Source organism: Balaenoptera musculus, chromosome 16 (assembly GCF_009873245.2).
Source record: "Balaenoptera musculus isolate JJ_BM4_2016_0621 chromosome 16, mBalMus1.pri.v3, whole genome shotgun sequence".
Taxonomy (NCBI): domain Eukaryota; kingdom Metazoa; phylum Chordata; class Mammalia; order Artiodactyla; family Balaenopteridae; genus Balaenoptera; species Balaenoptera musculus.
Window position 1 is genome coordinate 15,465,886 of NC_045800.1, and position 20,332 is coordinate 15,486,217.

The 20,332-nt window shown below is 36.8% G+C and overlaps 1 protein-coding gene across 1 annotated transcript in view; it reads right to left on the bottom strand.

The window, feature by feature from the left end:
- The window catches only part of ATRNL1 (attractin like 1), a 688,151-nt gene extending 668,265 nt beyond the window's left edge, over positions 1–19,886 (bottom strand). The window contains exon 1 of the mRNA XM_036829651.1: positions 19,582–19,886. Coding sequence (XP_036685546.1) covers positions 19,582–19,886 — 305 coding nt within the window. The remainder of the gene's footprint in view (positions 1–19,581) is intronic.
- Between the last annotated feature and the right edge of the window lie 446 nt (positions 19,887–20,332).

Sequence of the window (20,332 nt, forward strand, 5' to 3'; positions counted from 1 at the left end):
ACTGAAGCAGTGTCCCAACACAGTCAATCTGCACAGACTGGGAGAATTCTTTATTTTTTCTTGACTCCAGGCATTTGAGGAAATCTATGTCAAAACACTAGCTTACCATAAACTAAAAGAACAGAGACTTTAGAAACCACACAAAACAAAGAATACAGTCATTACAAAAAACAGTTTAGAAAAGTCATTAAACAAATATACAACTACAACCACATGTAAGAAAAACAAACCCTGAAGAGGGGGAAGAACTCGATTTCTAGAGTTATCACATTATAATAATCAAATGCCCAGTCTCCAACAAAAAAATTACAAAGCATACAAAGAAACAAGAAAGTATAGCCCATTCACAGGAGAAATTAACAGATACCATCTTGCAGGAAACACAGAAATTGCGCTTGTTGGACAAACACTTTAAATCAACTGTTTTAAATATACTCAAAAATTCTAAAGGAAATCATGGACAATAGTTACAGGAAACCAGGAAAATGATGTCTCAACAAACAGAAAATATCAATTAAGATTTAGAAATGTTATGATCACAACCCTCATCAATAGGGTCCACTAAACAATCCTTCTCCCTAGTTTCTAACTGACAGTTGTAACAAACCCTTAAAGTCAAAATATTGTTATAATTTAAATTATAAAAACCCCAAATCAGGGCTGAATCAAATGATACAAATTATCAGACATAAATTAAGCCTGTATGATAACAGTCTAGAGCCTCAGAGACTTAATTTTAAAGAAAATCCTAATTTGTTCCATGACCTTACACAACCACTTCTATTTCAATTTCTTCTCTAATGGAAGAAGAGAAGTATAACATATTCAAAAGGTACCTTAATACATAGTCAAGAAATATATAGCTCTTTTAATAAGAAAATAAGGCCGGAAATTTAAGAACAGGCAGCTTTGCAACTATCACCTACAATATAATCTATCTTCCTAGTTAGGAATATACCTCCCAAACTGCGTATGAGGAAATCTAACACTACTGGGGATTTCTTTCCCCAAAACCCCTCTATTTCTCTACCACCCCACCTACTCGAACTGACCCAGTCCTGTGCTATGTTGGGAAATTCCTTACCCTTAGTTTAAAATATATCTCCCCTCCTCTAAAGAAACATATACTCTAGGAGCTACAACTATAACCCTTCTCTCCCACCTATAAGAGGTGATGTGAAAGAACTGTTATGTTTCCCCACCTAGGCTACACAACAGGAGTACATGAAAACCACCCACTCTGTCCCATCCTCTTCACCTTCAGAGGCACAATTACACAGACTTAAAAGAAAACTCTACTCACCACAGCCCCTGAAATCCTTCTGTACCTTCATCAGCCATTCCTAGCAAAAGCCCCTACCAAGAGCCTACCTTTGCCTCTACTTACTGCAAAGAGGTTTCCTCTTTGCCACTTTCACTCTACTAGAAACACGGAGGGGCTGACACCAACCAAGATAAAAGGATGGAAAATCCTTTCTCACCATCAAGAGATAGGAGTAAGGGGGGAAAATTCCTACCACTTCCACAATAAGGAAGGAGCAATTCCCCCTTTGTAGTTTCCTGATCTCTTCTTCAGCTTGAAGAATGTTCACCTCCATGCCACTTGAGCAAAGAACTCCCATTACACACTTTGGACATCTTCACCACCTGGAACTGTTCTTCTAAAATTCAGAAGTCTTACGCTCCAAGATTACACTCTGACCACAAACACCTAGTTTCCAATCTATTTCTTCACTTCTTACTCTTAACATCACCTGTACATTCCAGCTGGGTAGAGATTTTCAAAAATTAGGCAGCATATAATTCAGCTACGTAAAAGGTAAAACAGGCTTCTTCTATTTCTAATGCCGTTTCTACAATGCATTCTAAGTTTCAAGTAGTTAACTTATTTTTAATTTGTAGCAATCATGTTCTTGGATTGAGAACCATATTGACATGGTTAATCTAGATCAGGGCTCCATAAACTACTGGCCTATTGCCGGTTTGCGTAAATGAAGTTTTATTGGAACACAGCTACACCCATTTGTTTACATATATCTAAGATTGTTAACATGCTACAAGAACAGAGTTGAGTAGTGGCAACAGAGACCATCTGGTATACAAAGCCTAAAATATCTACTATCTGGCCCTTTACAGAAAAAGTTTTGCCAATCCCTGTCTAGATGCCTGCACATGCCCATATGCCTTGCCAATGTCTCATCTAGCTGAAACTGCCCAATCTAGACTCCCTAATCAAATAAGCATGCTGAGCTGTTTATAACACAGGAGTGGCCACTACTAAATGCAGGAAAACCAGCACAAACATTAAACAGAACTAAAATTAAATCAATTAAAGTGTTATTCTCTATCCTGGCCATGAATACAAAATTTGGTTAAGACATTTTAAAAATAAGAAAAATGCAATAGTTTTAACATTATAAAGTATTACAGGAAACAATAAATCCTGTTTATCAAAGTATCTGGTTTTACTGCCAGCATAACCACTCTACAAAGAAGAGTCGGATCCACTCAGGGCTAGTCTTTACACAGAGTTGCCTTTGGAAGCCAACCTCACATGCAAGTCTTTTTTTAAATAGTGTTTTTATTTAAAATATTATTTAATATTTATTGATTTCTTTTTAAACAATATGAAGAGAACCTCTAGATTATATTATGGGTATTTTTTTCCTCTCTGCACTATGATACGTTATTGTATTACACCGTGCTGAGCTTGCATTTCTTCTTGTTTTCTTTATAGTGCATTCTGCATCCCTCACTCCCAAAAGTCTGCATTCTCTGTCCACCTGATCCCTAATAAAAGTTTAGGTGACCTTGTCTGCTAGAGCAGAAGTCTCCAAACCTTAATTATCATGCTCTCTTATCAGTAAGAATTTTTATTATGTAACTCAAATAAATGTATATTTACATGTTAATAAATATATACTATTCAAAATATTGTGCACTATAAAGTATAAATTTAAAAAATCAAAATTAAAAATAATAGTAGTAGAAGTCCTAATGCTTTCTTCCCACACTCCAGTAAGTCACCTTGGGTATCATCCCACTTTGAATGATCACTAATTTGTAAAAATCATATCCTGGCCACAAAGGTACTGACTTTATTAGTTAATATTTTCCCCCATGTAAGTACACTAACGAAGCTGGCTATACCAGTTGGACTGGCCATCAGCACACTAACTAAACTGTCTACAGACTGGCCTCAGTGATAGCAAACAGTACGTGCTTAGTTAGCTATCAAGTCTAATATCAAAGGAAGGAGCTAATTATACCTCACCCTCCCAGGATTTGTGGTGGAAAATCACTGAGATAATCTCCCTTTTGCCATACAACATAAAATCATGAGAGGAACACCAGCGGGCAAAGGTCATGAGGGCCATCATAAAATAAATGGCAAGCAATATTCTTGGCATGGGAGATAAAACTGTGAATTATGGAAGGTCTCTAGAAAGCAGATTAGTAGTAACCTGGGGAGCAGGGAGAGAATGGAGAGTGAATGCTCTTGAATACAAGGTTTACTTTATGGAATGATAAAATGTTCTAAAATTATGATTATAGTTGCACAACTCTCTAAGTGCATCTTAAAAACCATTAAATTGTGTACTTCAAACTGGTGAGATTTATGTTATGCAAACTACATCTCAATAAAGCTATTAAAATAAAAAACAAGAAAAACTAAGTAAAAAAAGTCTCTGTCCTTCTGGACCTTACATTCCAGAACAATGCTGTCCAACAGAACTTCCTGCAATGATAGAAATGTTCTATACATGTCCAGTACGGTAGCCTCTAAGCACACGTGGCTATTGAGCACTTGAAATGTGGTCAGTGCAAAAAAATGAACTGAACTTTTAAAATTTAATTTTAACAGCCACATGTGGATAGTGACTGACACACTGGACAACTTAGTGCTAGAAAGAGGGAAGACAATATACAAATAGCAAATAAATGTAGAGCATATAAAGTCATGATACATGTCATATAGAGGGGATGATGGAGCACTCCCCATCATGCAGATAGATATCTATAGAAATATGTCAGGTGCGTGTGTGTAGATATATACACACACATATATGTATACATATAAATATATATAGATATTCATTGTATCTATATGTGCCTCCATGTAATACAGATATTCAGATTATTTGAATACTGTAATATTTCAATTAATAGGAAAATTTTTTTACCCTTGTTGTATAATCTTCCTAAGCTTTTTTGAAAAAATAAATTAAAAAACTACTTTTGAAATCATTCCATGTGTTAAAAAAAATGGTTTTTAATTCTACATACACAGTGACCATTATTTGGGTTCCTTTTCTACAGTACAGTGATTCTTACCATTTTGAGATCTGAGATCACTTTTGAGAATCTTGTAAAAGCTATTACCTCCTGCCTAGAAAAATTCGTATAAATAATATTTTATATACAAATCTGAGGATTCACCAACCACTCACAGCCTATCCAGGAACGTGACGTTAAAAGTTCCTGTTATAATATACATTTAAATAATCAACAAGCTTGGAGATAAATAAAATATTGCTACATCATAGAAAATTATTTAACGAGCTTAGACTTTTCTTATTGTATCTCTGTGTACTGTAAAATGCACTCATTCATACTAACTTCATAAAGGACACGTAAGAACTCTGTAGAACAATACTCTCTTTTCACTGAAGAATAAAAAAGACATGACTGAGAAACTAGAAGAAACAGGCAAAACTTTAGAAGAGCTACAAGAATCTCAGCCTGGTCACCTAATGGGTATGTTACTCAAACTCCCTAAGCCTCAAGTTTCCTTGTGTGCAAAATAGTTATAACAATAATGCTTATTTCACAAGATTGTTTTAAAACCGTAATGCCATAAAACTTATCAAGTGTTCAGTAAAGCAGCAAACTAAATCCATGCAACATTAATGGCACATTGGCAGAAATAGATCTCAATCTCATGTCAGTTTGGTATCAAAACTCATGATCCTAAGTACCCCTATGCTATCTGGAAATCCAGAAGATTATGAATTTATAACTGAGGAGAAACTTCTTATTGAAGAGTTGAAGATGGCTTGCTATGGAAAAAGAGCCAGAAAGACATGTTTGGCAACTCAGCTATCACTTAGTAGCTATCAGACTTTGCATAAATAATTGCTTCAGGTCTTTCACTCTCTATTCCCACTGTAAAATGAGAATAACAACATCTACCTCACAGAATTTTCATCAGCAATAAAAAAGGCAATACAGGTAAAAGCTTTTTCCACCACATAATATCATTTCTCCTCTAAACTCATAATTTAACGTGTGAAATGTTAGTTTTAATGCTATTAATACTAGTCTTACATGAAATAGTTAGAATAATAAATTCTACTTTCTGGAAAAAATTCATTATTAGCATAATTATACTGTCATAAAAGTACAAATGAAGCCTGGCATAAAACTTAATACATCAAAACGTGAAAAATGATCTTAAATCTTCTATTTTTTTTATGAGACAGAGAATCAACTTGAAAATTCCTAATTTACACAGTGCTTTTATTTTTTAAATGCTTACATTTTACCCACAAAAAAAAAAAAAAAAAAAAAAAGGATCTCTCCCTCCTCACTGGGGGAGAATGTGTGGGTGGAGTCACTTCAATCATCCCTACCCTGTACTAAGCAAATGCCAGCAAAAAGGCAGCACCCTTGCCCCTCACCACTAGGGGTGCAGCAGCTGCAGAGACTGGGGGGTGGGCCATCTCTGCCCTGAACCAGGCAAATGACAATAGAGTCAGCTCCCCTTATCCTCCTAACGAGAGAACGGAAAGAAATTACAAAGATGAGGAAGGTGAAAAGGTGAAAAAGGGGATTCTTTAAATCTGTGTATGAAGTCCTGGGCATGCCCTCGGGCGCAATATGTGAAACTGATCAGAATCAACACAGCAGAAACTTCTAGTACTGAACTATGGTATGGAATACCACCTGCGTTTCAGAATGGTCTCTGGGTAGCAGACAAGCGAGGCAGAGCAGAATAGCACAGCCAAAACCGACTGAATTGTAACTAAGTGGGCAGTCGAATCTCAGCACAAAAGACAGCCAGCACACTCCTAGGATATCCCCAAGAGAAATTAAAGCATACGTCCATGCCAAAACCTGTACACAAAAAATTCATAGCAGCATTATTCACAGTAGCCAAAAGGTAGAAGAAACAACCCACATGTCCATCAGCTGATAAAGAGAAAAACAAATGTGGAATACCAATACAATGAAACTTGACAACATGCTAAGTGAAAGAAGTCAGTGACAAAGACCATATAATTATATGATTCCATTTCTATGAAATGTCCATAATAAACAAGCTCATAGAGAAAGTAGATTAGCAGCTGCCTAGATTAGTGGAATTGGTGGGTAGGGAAAATGGAAGTGACTGCAAATGGGTGTGGGTTTGCCTTATGGGGTGATGAAAAAGTTCTAAAACTAGAGAGTGGTGATGGTTGCACCACTTTCTGAATATACTAAAGACCACTGAATCATACACTTTAAAATGGTATTATGACATGTATGAATATTATGGTATATAAATTATAATTCAATAAAGCTGTACTTTTGAAAAGTGAGCTAGGTCATACATGCCAAAACGAGTTGACTGCCTCCTAGAACAGAATGTTTAAATAGGAACAAGAGTCTCATACATAATACTCAAAATATCCAGGATACAATCCAAAATTACTTGCCATACAAAATCTCAACTCATTTGAGAAGAGATAATCAGCAGGTACCAGCACTGACATGACAAAGATCCTGGAATTATCTGTCAAGAATCTTAGAGCAGCTCTCAGAAAAATGGCCCAACAAGCAGCTGCAGACACTTTTGGAACAAATACAAAAATATAAGTTTCAGCAAAGAAACAGAAGACATAAAGAAGAACAAAATGGAAAAACGTAAAGAAGAACAAAATGGAAAAATATAATAAATGAAACTTTCTATAAAAACTCACAAGAGGTGTCCAAGAGCAGAATAGAGAAGATAGAGGAAAGAATCAGTGAATATACAGATACGTAAATAAAAATCATCCAGTCTGAAGAGAGAGAAAATAGATTGAAGGAAATGAACAGAGCTTTAGTGACTTAAAAGTTAGTAACAAAAGATCTAACATTTGTCTCATTGGAGTCACAGAAGGAGAGGAAAAAGTGTGGAGCTGAAAAAAATATCTGAAGAAATGATAACAGAAATTTTTGCAAATTTTGAAAAAGATATAAACTTACAGAACAAGAAGCTGAGCAAATAATAAACAAGGTAAACAAAGAATTCCACACCCACACACATCATAACCAAATTTCTGAAAACCTAAGAGAAAAAAGAAAGAAAGAAAGAAAGACAGAGGAAGATGACACACTACCTAGAGGAGAACAACAATTTGAATGACAACAGATCCCTCATCAGAAACCTTGGCACCACTCACTACCTTAAATACTCCAGTTCTTAGGCAAAGGAAGATATGATCAAATTTGTGTTCTATCAAGCAAACTCTGGCAGCAATAAAAGACAGATTAGCAAGAGAAAAAAACAGAAACAGAGAGATCAATTAAAGGGCTACTGCAACAACCCAAGAAAGAAAACTTCAGGACTTTACAAAAACGATGGCCGGAAAGATGGCAAGGATGGCAAACCTTGAGAGAATGGCAGCAGCACATGCATATGCAGATCAAATCCTAAGAGAAATTCTGTCTCTTCAAAAGCAAGAATAACTGGGGAAAAGTGCCCCTTCAAGCCAAAGAGTGTGGAGGGAATCCTAAGGAAGAGGGAGCTGAAGATAGAGATACCCTAATTCTGTATATGAACCCACATAAGACTCAAGCTCAGTCTGAGCTACTCATGTGTGGGACAGACCAAAAAGCAGCTTATCACAGGCTCTGAGAAGTGAATTAAAATTTAAAACATCACAAAGTCTCAGACTAATCCCTGAGTGGCATGTGTGCATTTAGATCCAAAGGCTTTGAAAATGGAACGAAGATTAGAACCACTGCCCTCAGAAAGCAAGAAAGAGAATTTGCTACTTGTACCTAACCGGTTAGTTGCCTACTAAATAAAAATAAATAAGTAAATAAGTAAATAAATAAATCAGCATTCTCCAGGGAATAACAGGACAAAGAACCTATATAACATTCAGAACATCCAGAATAAATCCAAAATCACTCAACATACAAAGAACCAGGAATATGTAACAGATTCTCAATGGAAAAGATAATCAATAGATGTCAATCCTGAGAAAATCCAGAAATTGGAATCATCAGACAAAGACGTTAGGTATTAAAACTGTACTCCATGGGGTAAAGGTAAAGACACTTAAATGAGAGAAGTTTTCAAGAGGGAAATAGAAATCATAAAAAAGAACACGACAGAAATGTGGGGACTGAAAACTATATCTTAAGTTTGAAAATGACTGGATGGGTTCGAAAGCATAGTGGAGATTGCAGAGGCAACAGTCAGTGAAGTTGATGATAGTTCAATAGAAATTGTACAATCTAAAGAAAGAAAAAAAAGAGTTAAATAAAAAAGAGACAACAGAGCCTCAAGAATTTTGTTTAAGCCTAACATTAGTATCACTGAAGTCCCAGAAAGAGAAGGGAAAAAGACTGGTGCAGAAAAATATATTTGAAGAAATAACAGTTTTTAGAAAAGTCCTATATTTGTGAAAGACATAAATATAAATTCAAGATGCTCAGCAAACCCTAACCAGGGTAAATTCAAAGAAAGCTACACACAGATACATCAGAATTTGAACTGCTAAAAACAAAAGTTGTATAAAAAGCTTGAAAGTAGCTAGAAAAAAAAATGTAATTATACATACAGGGGAAAAATAATTAGAATGACTGCAGATTTCCCTGCATATTTCAGAAACTATGCAGGTCAGAAGAGAGTCAAGCAACATCTTCAAAACACTGAAAGAAAGAAACTGTCAACCCAGAATTCTGTACTTGGGAAAATATCTTTCAGTAAAAAAGGCAAAATATTCTCAAAACAAGGAAAACTAAGAAAGTCCATCAGCAGCAGTTGTGCTCAAAAAGAAATCCAAAAGAAAGTGATGCAGACAAAAGGGAAATGACATTAAGAATTAATTTATAACTTGAGAAATAAACAAAGAGCAAAAGGAAGAGCAGATATCTAAGAAAATGTAAAAGACTATTTTCCTCCTCTTAGGTTCTTTAAAGTATGTATGATTGTTGAAAGCAAAATTTATAACTTTATCAGATGAGATTTGCCATACATGTAGATGTGATTATATGACAATTATAGCAAAGGTCAGCAGGTGAGGATAAATGGACCTATATGGTTCCAAAATTTCTTAATTTTCCTGAAGTAATATATTACTAACTCTAAATAGACTATAAAAAGTTAGCTATGCATAGTGTAATCACTAGCACACTAGTATTACCACTAAAAAATAATACAAAGACATATACCAAAAGGGCCAACAGAAAATTAAAATAGAATGCTAAAAAATATCCAAATACATTAAATGTAAAGAGTCTCAACAAACCAATATAAAGACAGAGATTATTAGACTGGATTTTATATATATATATATATATATATATATATATATATTTACATACACATACATACATACACACACACACATCATTCTTTCCAAGTCAAAAAGGATACATCATGCAAACAATAAGCAGAAGAAAGCTAGTGTGGCTATTAATATCAAAGTAGATTTCAAAGTAAAAAGAATTACCAAAGAAAAAGAGATGGGAAATTATATTATGATGAATGGGTCCGTTCACCAAAAAGACATAACAATTCTAACTGTATATGCATCTCAAAAAAAGCTTCAAAATACAAGAAGCAAAGCTGACAGAAATGAAAGGAAACAAACAGATAAATTCATAAATACAGTGGGAGACTTCAACACTCCTCTTTCAGTAATCAACAGAACAAGTAGATAGAATATCATTAGGGATACAGAAGATCTAAACAATATAAACAACCAATTGACCTTCTTGACATTTCTGTAACACTCCATTCAACAGCAGAATGTATATTCTTTGAACTGCACATGTAACATTCACCACAATAGACCATATTTTGTCCAAAAAACAAGTCTTAACAAATTTATAAAAACTAGAATCATAAAAGGTATGTTCTTTGAACATAATGGAATTTAACTAGAAATAAATAAAAGAAAAAGCTCTGGTAAATTCCCAAATATTTGGAAATTAAACAAAACAGTTCTACATAAGCCAAAGAGAATGTCTCAAGGTAAATCATAATTTAGTTCAATTACACTGCATGAAAATCAAAGTACTACATACCATAATATGTGAGATTCAGCTAATGCAGTGCTTAGAAGAACATGTATAGCATTCAAATGCTTTTATTAAAAGGAAGAAACATCTCAAATTAATGATCTAAGCTTTTCATCTTAAGAAACTAGAATAAAAAAAGCAAGTTAAAACCAAAGGAAGCAGGGATTCCCTGGCGATCCAGTGGTTAAGACTCGGGGCTTTCACTGCCACGGGCCTGGGTTCAATCCCTGCTCAGGAACTAAGATCCTGCAAGCTGCGTGGCATGGCAAAAATAAAATAAAATAAAATAAAATAAAAAAAGGAAGTAGCAATCAATGCAACTGAAAAAACAACAATAGAAAAAATAGCAGGAATCAATGAAACCAAACACATATTCTTTGAAAAGATTGATAACATTAATGTCCAGCCAGACTAAGCAAGAAAAAAGAAAGAAAACATAAACTACCAATATCAGAAATGGAAGAAGAAATATCACTAAAGACCCCACAGACTTTAAAAGGATGATAAGGAAATATTATGAACAACTTTATGCCCATAAATTTGAAAACTTAGACGAAATGGAACCATTCTCTGTGAGATACAATCTACCAAAACTCACTCAAGAAATAGACAAAATGAATAGCCTGCATCTATTTAAAAAATTGAGTTCACAGCTGCAAGCCTTCCACAAAGAAATTCCAGGCCCAAATGGCATCACTGATGAATTTACCAAACATTTAAGAAAAAAGTAATACCAAGTCTACATAAATCCTTCCAGAAAACATAAGAGGGAGCATTTCCTAACTCATTTTATAAGGTTAGCAATACACCATGATAAGGAAACCAAAGACATTTCAAGAAAAGAAAATTACAGAACAATATCTCTCATGAACACAGAAGCAAAAATCCTCAATGAAATATTAGCAAATTAAATCCAGCAATATATAAAAAGTATAATAAATTGGGACCAAGTGGAGTTTACCCCAGGAATGTAAGGCTGATTAAACATTTTAAAATCAATCAATTTAATTCACCAATATTAACAAACAAAAGAAGAAAAACCAAACAACTGTCTCAATAGATATAGAAGAAACATGTGACAAAATTCAACATCCATACATGACTGTAAACGGAAAAACTCTCAGCATTTTTCCTCCTGTGTAGGAAAAAATCCAGTTCTTCTCTGCTGTGTGCTTCTTCCCCATAAGTCTCCTTTACTATTCACACAACCTTCGCTTCCGGTCACCAAATGTACAGAGGTTTTTCCCCACCACCAAGGAATTCACAGGCAACAGCAGAGTGTCCAAGAATTCAACTCAATTCTGACACTATCTAACAGGAAACAGCATCAGATTCCACAGGTTAAGGTTTCAGTCCCACAAGACTGCCCCCCCTACCGAACCCTGCCCCACTTCAGAAACCAGTTGCAAGCCCAGATACCACCTATGCTTCTGACCAACTGGCCATAGACTGGGGGATCCAAGGACCCCTTCCTTGGGTTTAATTAATTCGCTAGAGAGGCTCACAGAACTCAGACAAACATTTTATTTACTAGATCACTAGTTTATTATAAAAGGATATAATTCAGGAACAGCCAGATAGAAGAGCTACATAGGGTAATACATGGGCAAAGCGGTTCAGTGTTTCCCTGCCCTGTTAAGGTGCATCACTCTCCCAGCACCTTCATGTGTTCACTAGAAGCTCTCTGAACCCCAACCTTTGGGGATTTTATGGAGGCTTTATCATGTGCGCATGATTGATCGTATCTCTACTTTCAGCCATTCTCCCTTCTCAACAGAACAGGGCCCAGGGCTGAAGATTCCAAGCTTCAAACCATGACTTGGCCTTTCTGGTAACTAGCCCTCATCCAGAAGCCATCCAGGAGCTACTACTGTCACCGGGGAAATTACAAGGGTTTCAGCAGCCCTGTGTTAGGAACAAAGGTAAAAGACGAACATTAGAACAAGAGATGCTTCTAGTGTTCTTATCACTTAGGAAATTATAACGGTTTTAGGAACTCTATGCCAGGAACCAGGGGCAGAGACCAATATACATTTTTCCGTTATCTCAACTCTCAAAATTAGGAATAGTAGGGAACTTCTTGAACCTAACAAAGGGCATTTATTTTTAAAAAGCCTGCAACTAACCTGATACTTCATGTTTAAAGACTGAATGTTTTCCACCTAAGATTGGAAACAAGGCAAGGATATCCACTCTTGTACTCATATTCAACATCAGGTTGAAGGTCCTAGCGAGTACAACAGAACCAGAAGAAAAATAAGGGCATATAATGGGAAAAGAAGAAGTAAAACAGATGCTATGATCGTCTGTACAGAAAGCCCCAAAGAATCTACAAAAAAAAGCTACTGAAACTGAGTTTAGCAACATTGCAGGATACAAGGTCAATATACAAAAATCAACTGCATTTCTACATAATGAAAAAGAACAATTAGAAACTGAAATTAAAAGAAACTATCAATTACAATAGCATCAAAGAATATAAACTATTTAGGTATAAATCTAACAAAACATGCAGTATCTGTATCTGAAGAAAGAAATCAATGAAAACCTAAATAAATGAAGAAATATATCATGTTGATGGACTAGAAAATTCAATATTGTCTAGATGTCGATTCTTCCCAAAATGATCTCTTGAATCAACACAATCTCAATCAAAATCCCAGCTTTTTTTTTAAGAAATTGACAAACTGATTCTAAAATTTATGTGGAAAAGCAAATGAACTACAAAAACCAAATGAATTTTCAAAAATAGAAGCAGAGTTGGAAGAATCTCACTATCTAATTTTGTCTTACTATAAAGGGACTTTCCTGGTGGTACAGTGGTTAAGAACCTGCCTGCCAATGCAGGGGACACGGGTTCAAGCCCTGGTCCGGGAAGATCCCACATGCCACGAAGCAACTAAGCCCCTGGGCCACAACTACTGAGCCTGCGCTCTAGAGCCAGCGAGCCACAACTACTGAGCTCATGTGCCGCAACTACTGAAGCCTGCACACCTAGAGTCCATGCCCCACAACAAGAGAAGCCACCACAATGAGAAGCCCGCACACCGCAACGAAGAGGCAACCACTCGACACAACTAGAGAAAGCCCTCACGCAGTAACAAAGACCCAACACGGCCAAAAATAAATTTAAAAAAGAAAAAGACTTACTATAAAGATCCAGTAGTCAAAAAAAAGGCATTTCCCAAAGGACAGACACATGAATCAATAGAACAGAACAGAATCAAGAAACAGATACAGAGAGAGAGACGTCCACCTGATTTTCAACAAAGGGGCAAAAACATCAATGAAAAAAGGATAGTCTTTTCAAGAACTAGTCATTCCATAATGAAAAAAGGATCAATTTACCAATAGGATATAATACAAAATTTCATGCACCTAATAACAGAGCTTCAAAATACATGAAGCAAAAACAGATGTGACTGCAGAGAAACAGATAATTACAAAATTGTAATTGAAGATTTCAATACCCCCTCTCAATAACTGACAGAAACAGAAAATCAGAAAGGTTTTAGAAATCTTACACATAACATCATACTTAATGGTTAAAGATTGAATATTTTTCCTTTAAATCAAAAACAAGACACAGCCAACCACTCTTATCACCTATATACATCACTGTAACAGAGGTTCTAGCCAGTGAAATAAGGCAAGAAAAAAGAAATGAAAGGCATCCAGATTGCAGAGAAAAGGCTTATAGTATTTTTACTTGCGGACAACATAATCATCTATGTAGAAAATCATAAGGAATCTACAAAAACTACTACTACTACAGCTAATAAGTGAGGTCAGCAAAATTGAAGGATACAAGACCAAATACAAAATCAGTTGTATTTCCATATTTTATAAACACACACACACATACACACACACATATATATAATTTACAACAGCAGCAAAATATATTAAATACTTAGGGGAAAATCTGACAGAAGAGTTGTAAGACCTGTTCACTGAAAACTTTTAAATATTTTTGAGAGATTAAAGAAGACTTAAATAAATGGAGAGATATACCATGTTCACGGGTGAGAAAATTCAACATCGATAAGGTGTCAACTGTCCCCCAGACTAATGTATAGATTCAATACAATCCCAGATAAAACCCCAGCAGGCTTTTTTGTAGAAACTGACAAGCTGATTCTGAAATTCATGTGGAAATGCCAAGGACATAGAATAGCCAAAATAACTGAAAAAGAACAAAATTGAAGGACTTAAACTCCCTGAATTCAAGACTTACAAAGCTATAATAATCTTGACATACAAATAGATCAGTGGAACAGAGTCCAGAAACAGACACACAAATATACAAACAACTGGTTTCAACAAAGTTGCCAAGCCACTTTAGTAGAGAAAGGATAGTTTTTTTCAACAAATGGTCCTAGAATAATTGGATATCTATATGAAAAAAAAAAAAAATTGAGATGCATACCTCTCACTAGATGTAGAATTAACTCAAAATGGACTATAAACCTAATTGTAAAATCTAAAACTACAAAACTTCTAGGAAGAAAAAATAATCAAAGAAAATCTTTGGTTTAGGCAAAGGCTTCTTAGATATTGCGCCAAAAGCACAATCCATAAAAGGAAAAAAAATGATAAACTGGAATTGAAATTTAAAACTTCTGTTCTTTGAAAGCACTGTTAAGAGAATGAAAAGACAAGCCCCAACATGGGAGAAAATATTTGCCAATGATATATCTGATAAGGAACTAGTATCTAGAATATATAAAGAACTCATAAAAATCAATAATAAGAAAAAACAATTTTAAAAATGTGCAAAAGATATGAACAGATACCTCACCAAAGAAGATCTACAGATGGCAAGTAAGCACATGATAAGATGCTCTCATTAGTCATTAGGGAAATGCAAAATAAAACCACAATGAGATAACACTACACACCTATTAGAACCGCTAAAATTTAAGACTGACCATACCAAGTGTTGGTGAGGGTGTAAGTTAACTAGAACATTCATACCCTGCTGGTGGGAATGTAAAAGATACAACTACTCTGAAAAAGAGTTTTGTCATTTTGTTAGAAATCTATAGTGAAGGAAGGCGGCTCAGTTAGTTGCCTGGGAACAGGGAGAGGCAGCGGAAAGGAGAGGGAGGGAATACAAAGGGGCACATGGAACTTTTGAGTGTGATTGATATTTTTATGATCTTGATTGTAGTGATAGTTTAAGAGGTACATACGTATGTCCAAACTTTTTAAATTGTACAGTTTATTGCATGTCAATTATACCCCAACAAAGCTCTTAAAAATAATTTTTTAAGAAAAAATTACAATTGTAATTAAATAATTTTGAAAGTGCTAAAAAGTAAAAATAGTGCTATAAGAGTACATAACGAGGGGTCACATAGTCTGAGGAGTCAGAAGAGCTTCCTTTAGACACTAATATAAGCTAAATAAAATTCAAAGGATGCTTAGTAATCAGTCAAGCAAAGACCACATAGGAAAGACGGTTCAGAGAGATGTATGCATATGTGTGAAATGCCCTGAGTCCAAAAGGAATGTGACACTTTCAAGGAACTTTAAAAGACCCAGACAGGAAAACAGGAAGGGTGAGTCTGATCTGCTAAAGGAACCAAATTATGTAGACACATGGTCTTGAAAACCATGCTAGTACAAGCAATTTATCAATTTAGGATCTTAGAAACACTCAATTTAAATTATTTTAAAATCTATTGTGTGATTTTATGGTTTAATAATGTAAAAAGAACCCATGGATATAAATTGCATATTATAATCTTAGTTTGAAATAAAGAAGAGCTGGGAACAGGGAATATTCAATTTAACTTTATAGTTACTGATAGCTTCCCTATTATTATTAAAAAGGATTCCAAATACGTACGTGTGTGTGTGTGTGTGTGTGTGTGTGTGTGTGTATACACACATATGTTGGGGTTTGTTTTTTTTTTAATAATAACTTAGGGAAAATATTGACACATTTAACCCTGCCACTTTCTGTTTACAATAGCAACCTCACTCCTGATATTATATCTTCATTTTGCTGTCAAAATAGAAATAGACTACTTCCATTATAAATGTGTGAAATTCATTATCCATACTCGACTGACTTAAGAGGTTTAAAAAATATCTATATACATTAAACACACAATAAGATTTAATAGATGATTTTAGAGAAATATCCAATAAATATGTTTTAATAATAAATATACATTTATAAAATATTCACAATATAATGAGTTATTTTCCAATCTCAGAATGTTAATATCAGTTATTTTGTTTACCTAAGAGAAATTAGAAGTCTTAGGTTCCTAAGTCACATAAGCAAGAAAATGTCCAAGTTTGAACTCAAATTATTAATTTATAAAAACATAAATCTCAACTACTCTACAAAAATAATTCTAAAGAACTGGCTTCTAATAGAGAATGTTATTCATTCAAATAGTTCATAGCAAAACATTTTCTACTCCAATGTTATACTAAGCTACCCAAGTAAATGTAATTCACATTTGCATATATATCCTTGATTATTATATTTCAAATTGGCACTGTCCTCTCTGATTCTCAGTCCTAAGTCTTTTAGTCCAGCTTTAGCTGAAGATCAGTGTTCATTCTGTTTTACCTATGAGAGGAAGGGCTTGTAATTCTGAGAGTTATATTCTTTTCAAATGGAAACAGAAGACTGAAATCAATCCTAAGAGAACTGAAGTACCACTTTTGATACCATACTTGCTTCTGCATTTCTCCCCCAACCATCAATCTTCCGTTCTAAAGAAGCATTTAAAGGATACTCATTCCCTAGTGAAATCCCTACAGTAGGAAAAAAGCTATGTTACCATGGAACCAGCCAATTAATTTTGACACCTGCTTACCAAGATTGATCATTTTTGATGTCTGTTTGTTAGGTGGCTATCCTTCAGTTAAGTAAAAGATTTTCAAGATAATTATTGAAGTGAGAATTTCCAGTTAAAGTCTTTCCCACTGTGTTATTATTTCAAATGCTGGATAAAACAAGCCACCATCCTCAAATAAACCTTTCTTAGCTTAGCATGTACTTTACCAGGAAGAAATCTTTTCTTCTAAATTGATTCTTCCCTTTAACATTAAATACCACTTTTTTCTTTATGCTAAGAGAATACATAACAAAACACAGAGTTGTACCAGTTATATTTACTCTAACTAATAATAGCTTGTATTCCACAGAGAAATGAAAAAGTACTTACTAATAGCGTACAATGAATCATAGGAAACAGCTTCCAAGGAAATGAATATTCAATGATTAGTCCAGGGCTTATTGTTATTTACCTATATCTATATAAAAAAGAAACAACAACTAGTCCTCTTTTACTCACTAATGTATCTTTCACGAACACCAACCATCTCTCTATATTATTTAAGCTGGTTTTAACTTGATCTGTGATCTTTCCTACTAACTGAGACAACCTCTGCTGGTGAGGTTACAGGTTGCTGATCTAGCTGATTAGCAATTCCACTACTATAAAATGTAGACAGAAGCTTCTTAGAACTGCAGCAATTTCTGTCCTCTTTAGAGAAATGGAGCAATTCCACCCACCCAAAGGCCAATGTCCCTAACTTACACATGAATCAGGCAATCTTCCTATTTATGTACCAAAGGATATTAAAAAATGGATGTGGCTTTTTTCATTGTTGACTACCAGTTCATATGTTCAAAATCCTCTCTTGCTAGGTAAAGAGGCTGGCTGTTATGATCAAAGCAAAAGTTTAAGAACATTTAAGTTATAAAGACTGCTAACAAGCACAATTCGATAAGATATCTTTGCAGACCTTGAAACACTTGTTTAAACTTTTAATTAGTACCTCCACCAAATTTTGTTTCAATATAAAACTACAGTACTATGCTAATTTGTGAAATTATGAAGCTAGGAAACATTTTAACTTATTGCTACAAATGACTTTCATAAAACTTCATTCTGAGATTTCACTTCCAAAAACTTCCTGTCAATTAATTTAAATAGTAAGATCTACTTAAATTAAAAAGTCCCATTTTTAAAAATACATTTTTACAATGAGTTTTCAGGGGCACTGTCTTAACTGGCAAGTTTTTTTTCAAAAAAAGGAAAATATGCTGTTTAAAACTCCCAGGAAATTTTCCTGTCATACATTATTAGCAGGTGAACCATATTCCTACCTTTGCCTTAGAGCCCAAGAGACAGTTCACTTAGATTTTGCTATCACCCTGACAACAAGTAATCTACATAGTGCAATTTCAGAGCTACTAACCCAGCCAGCAAACTTCATGTGAAGTATCTAGAAGACCAAGAAGTTGACGTACTTAGTGACTGTTATGTGCAAGTTGTCAGATGGACACCCTATTGGCCTCAACTATCTTATCTGCTGCTCCCTCCACATTCACCCATTTCTTTTCTTATCAGACAGCAACGCAATAAACATCAACCAATGGGGGGAAAGTATCTTTACTGTCGTAAAGCAAGCTCCTTAGGGCCTTGAGCTTCAAAAAAACGAAAGTGATGCTCCCACACAACAGCTGACAGTCAAAGAACCAGTTAGAAAAATCTTTTATCTCCACCACATTAAAAAGTCCAGGTATTTCATCCTCTTATCTAACCCAAAGTCACTCTTGCATTTCTCAATTCAAGACTGTCCTCGCAAATTCAACATAGTATATTGGCTTAAAGTAAACGTTCCAGAGTTAGGCTGGCTGATTTGGATTGCCTCGATTTCCCTCTGTAAAACCAGTAAAGTAATTCTAGTAACTCAGAGTTGTTGTGAGAAACAAACAAGATAACCCACGTAATGGGCTCAGAACAGTGTTTGGCACATAGTAAGGCCATCATAAACTCTACTTATGATCACTATTACTATATACACTAACATGTTAGCAGTGCTTACCTCTAGAGAGGGGAGTAGGATGGGGAAGAGGGAGGTACTGGTAGACCAGAACTTTTAACCTTTAAACTTCCGTATTGTTTGAATGCTTCACAATGCGCAAGTATTTCACGAGTTACGTGCATAATTTTTGATTAAAAAATAGTGTCCTAACAAAATGGTGTTTGCCACCGTAACTGAGTGTGAAAATTTTGACGATCAGGGGACCAGAGTCGCTGCGGACAGGTGGACCATCGGGAAAGGCTTCGCGTCCACGGCGGTCGGTGCGAGACGCAGGGCCCAAAGTCCCCGAGGCGCGAGGGCTGGAGGGGGACAGCGCGGGCCCCGCTCCCGCAGCGCTGCGGGTCGCTCCCAGCCGGGGGACCCGGGGCCGAGAGAAGGGGGGAGGCCGCGACGGGTGCGGGGCAGGGCTGAGGTTCGGGGTCCGGCGAAGGCACTTACTTGAACCTGCCCTGGCAGTGCTGGCACTGGTCCCCCACCCAGCCCGGATCGCAGAGGCAGGTGGAGTTGACACAGCGGCCCGAGAAGCAGGAGCCGGTCCTCTCGCAGAGCTTGGACTGGGACACCTGCGCGTAGAGCGCCAGGTAGAGGAAGCCATAGCACAGCAGCCAGCTGTTCCCGTCCAGCAACCAGAAGGAGGCGCCGCCGCCGCTGCCGCCGCCGCCGCCGCCCGCCGGCCGAGCTCTCCACGGCCCCGGGGCCGCCGGCTGCGGGGGACCAGTGCGGGCCCGGCCCCCCGGTTCCATCTTTCCCAGCGCCCCTGCCCGGCCGGGATGCGCTCTCGGGCGCCTACAGGGATGCTTCAGAGGGGAAATCTGGCCGGAGAGGAGAACACCGCGCCGCTGCTGCCGCCGCCGCTTCTCCTCCTCACCGGCGCCTGCCCCAGTCCCGCTCCCCGGTCAGGAGGGACAGATCCCAGCCGCTGTCGCCTCCGCTCGGCTCCCTCCAGTCGCACTCGGGCATCGCCTCTCCGTCTCCTGACCTTGTCCGCGGCAGGCCGAGCCCACCGCCACGGCGCCCCGGGCCGGGCCGGAGGCGGGGAGCGGGAGATGCAGGCTGCGCGGGGCGCTCCGGAGGGGACCTGCGGGAGGGGGAGGGGGACCCAGCGCGCGGCCCCGCCTCGCCCACGGCTCGCGCCAACCTCCTCAGCTCCCAGCCCGGCGCGCCCGGGAGGGCGGGGGCCACGGGAGCC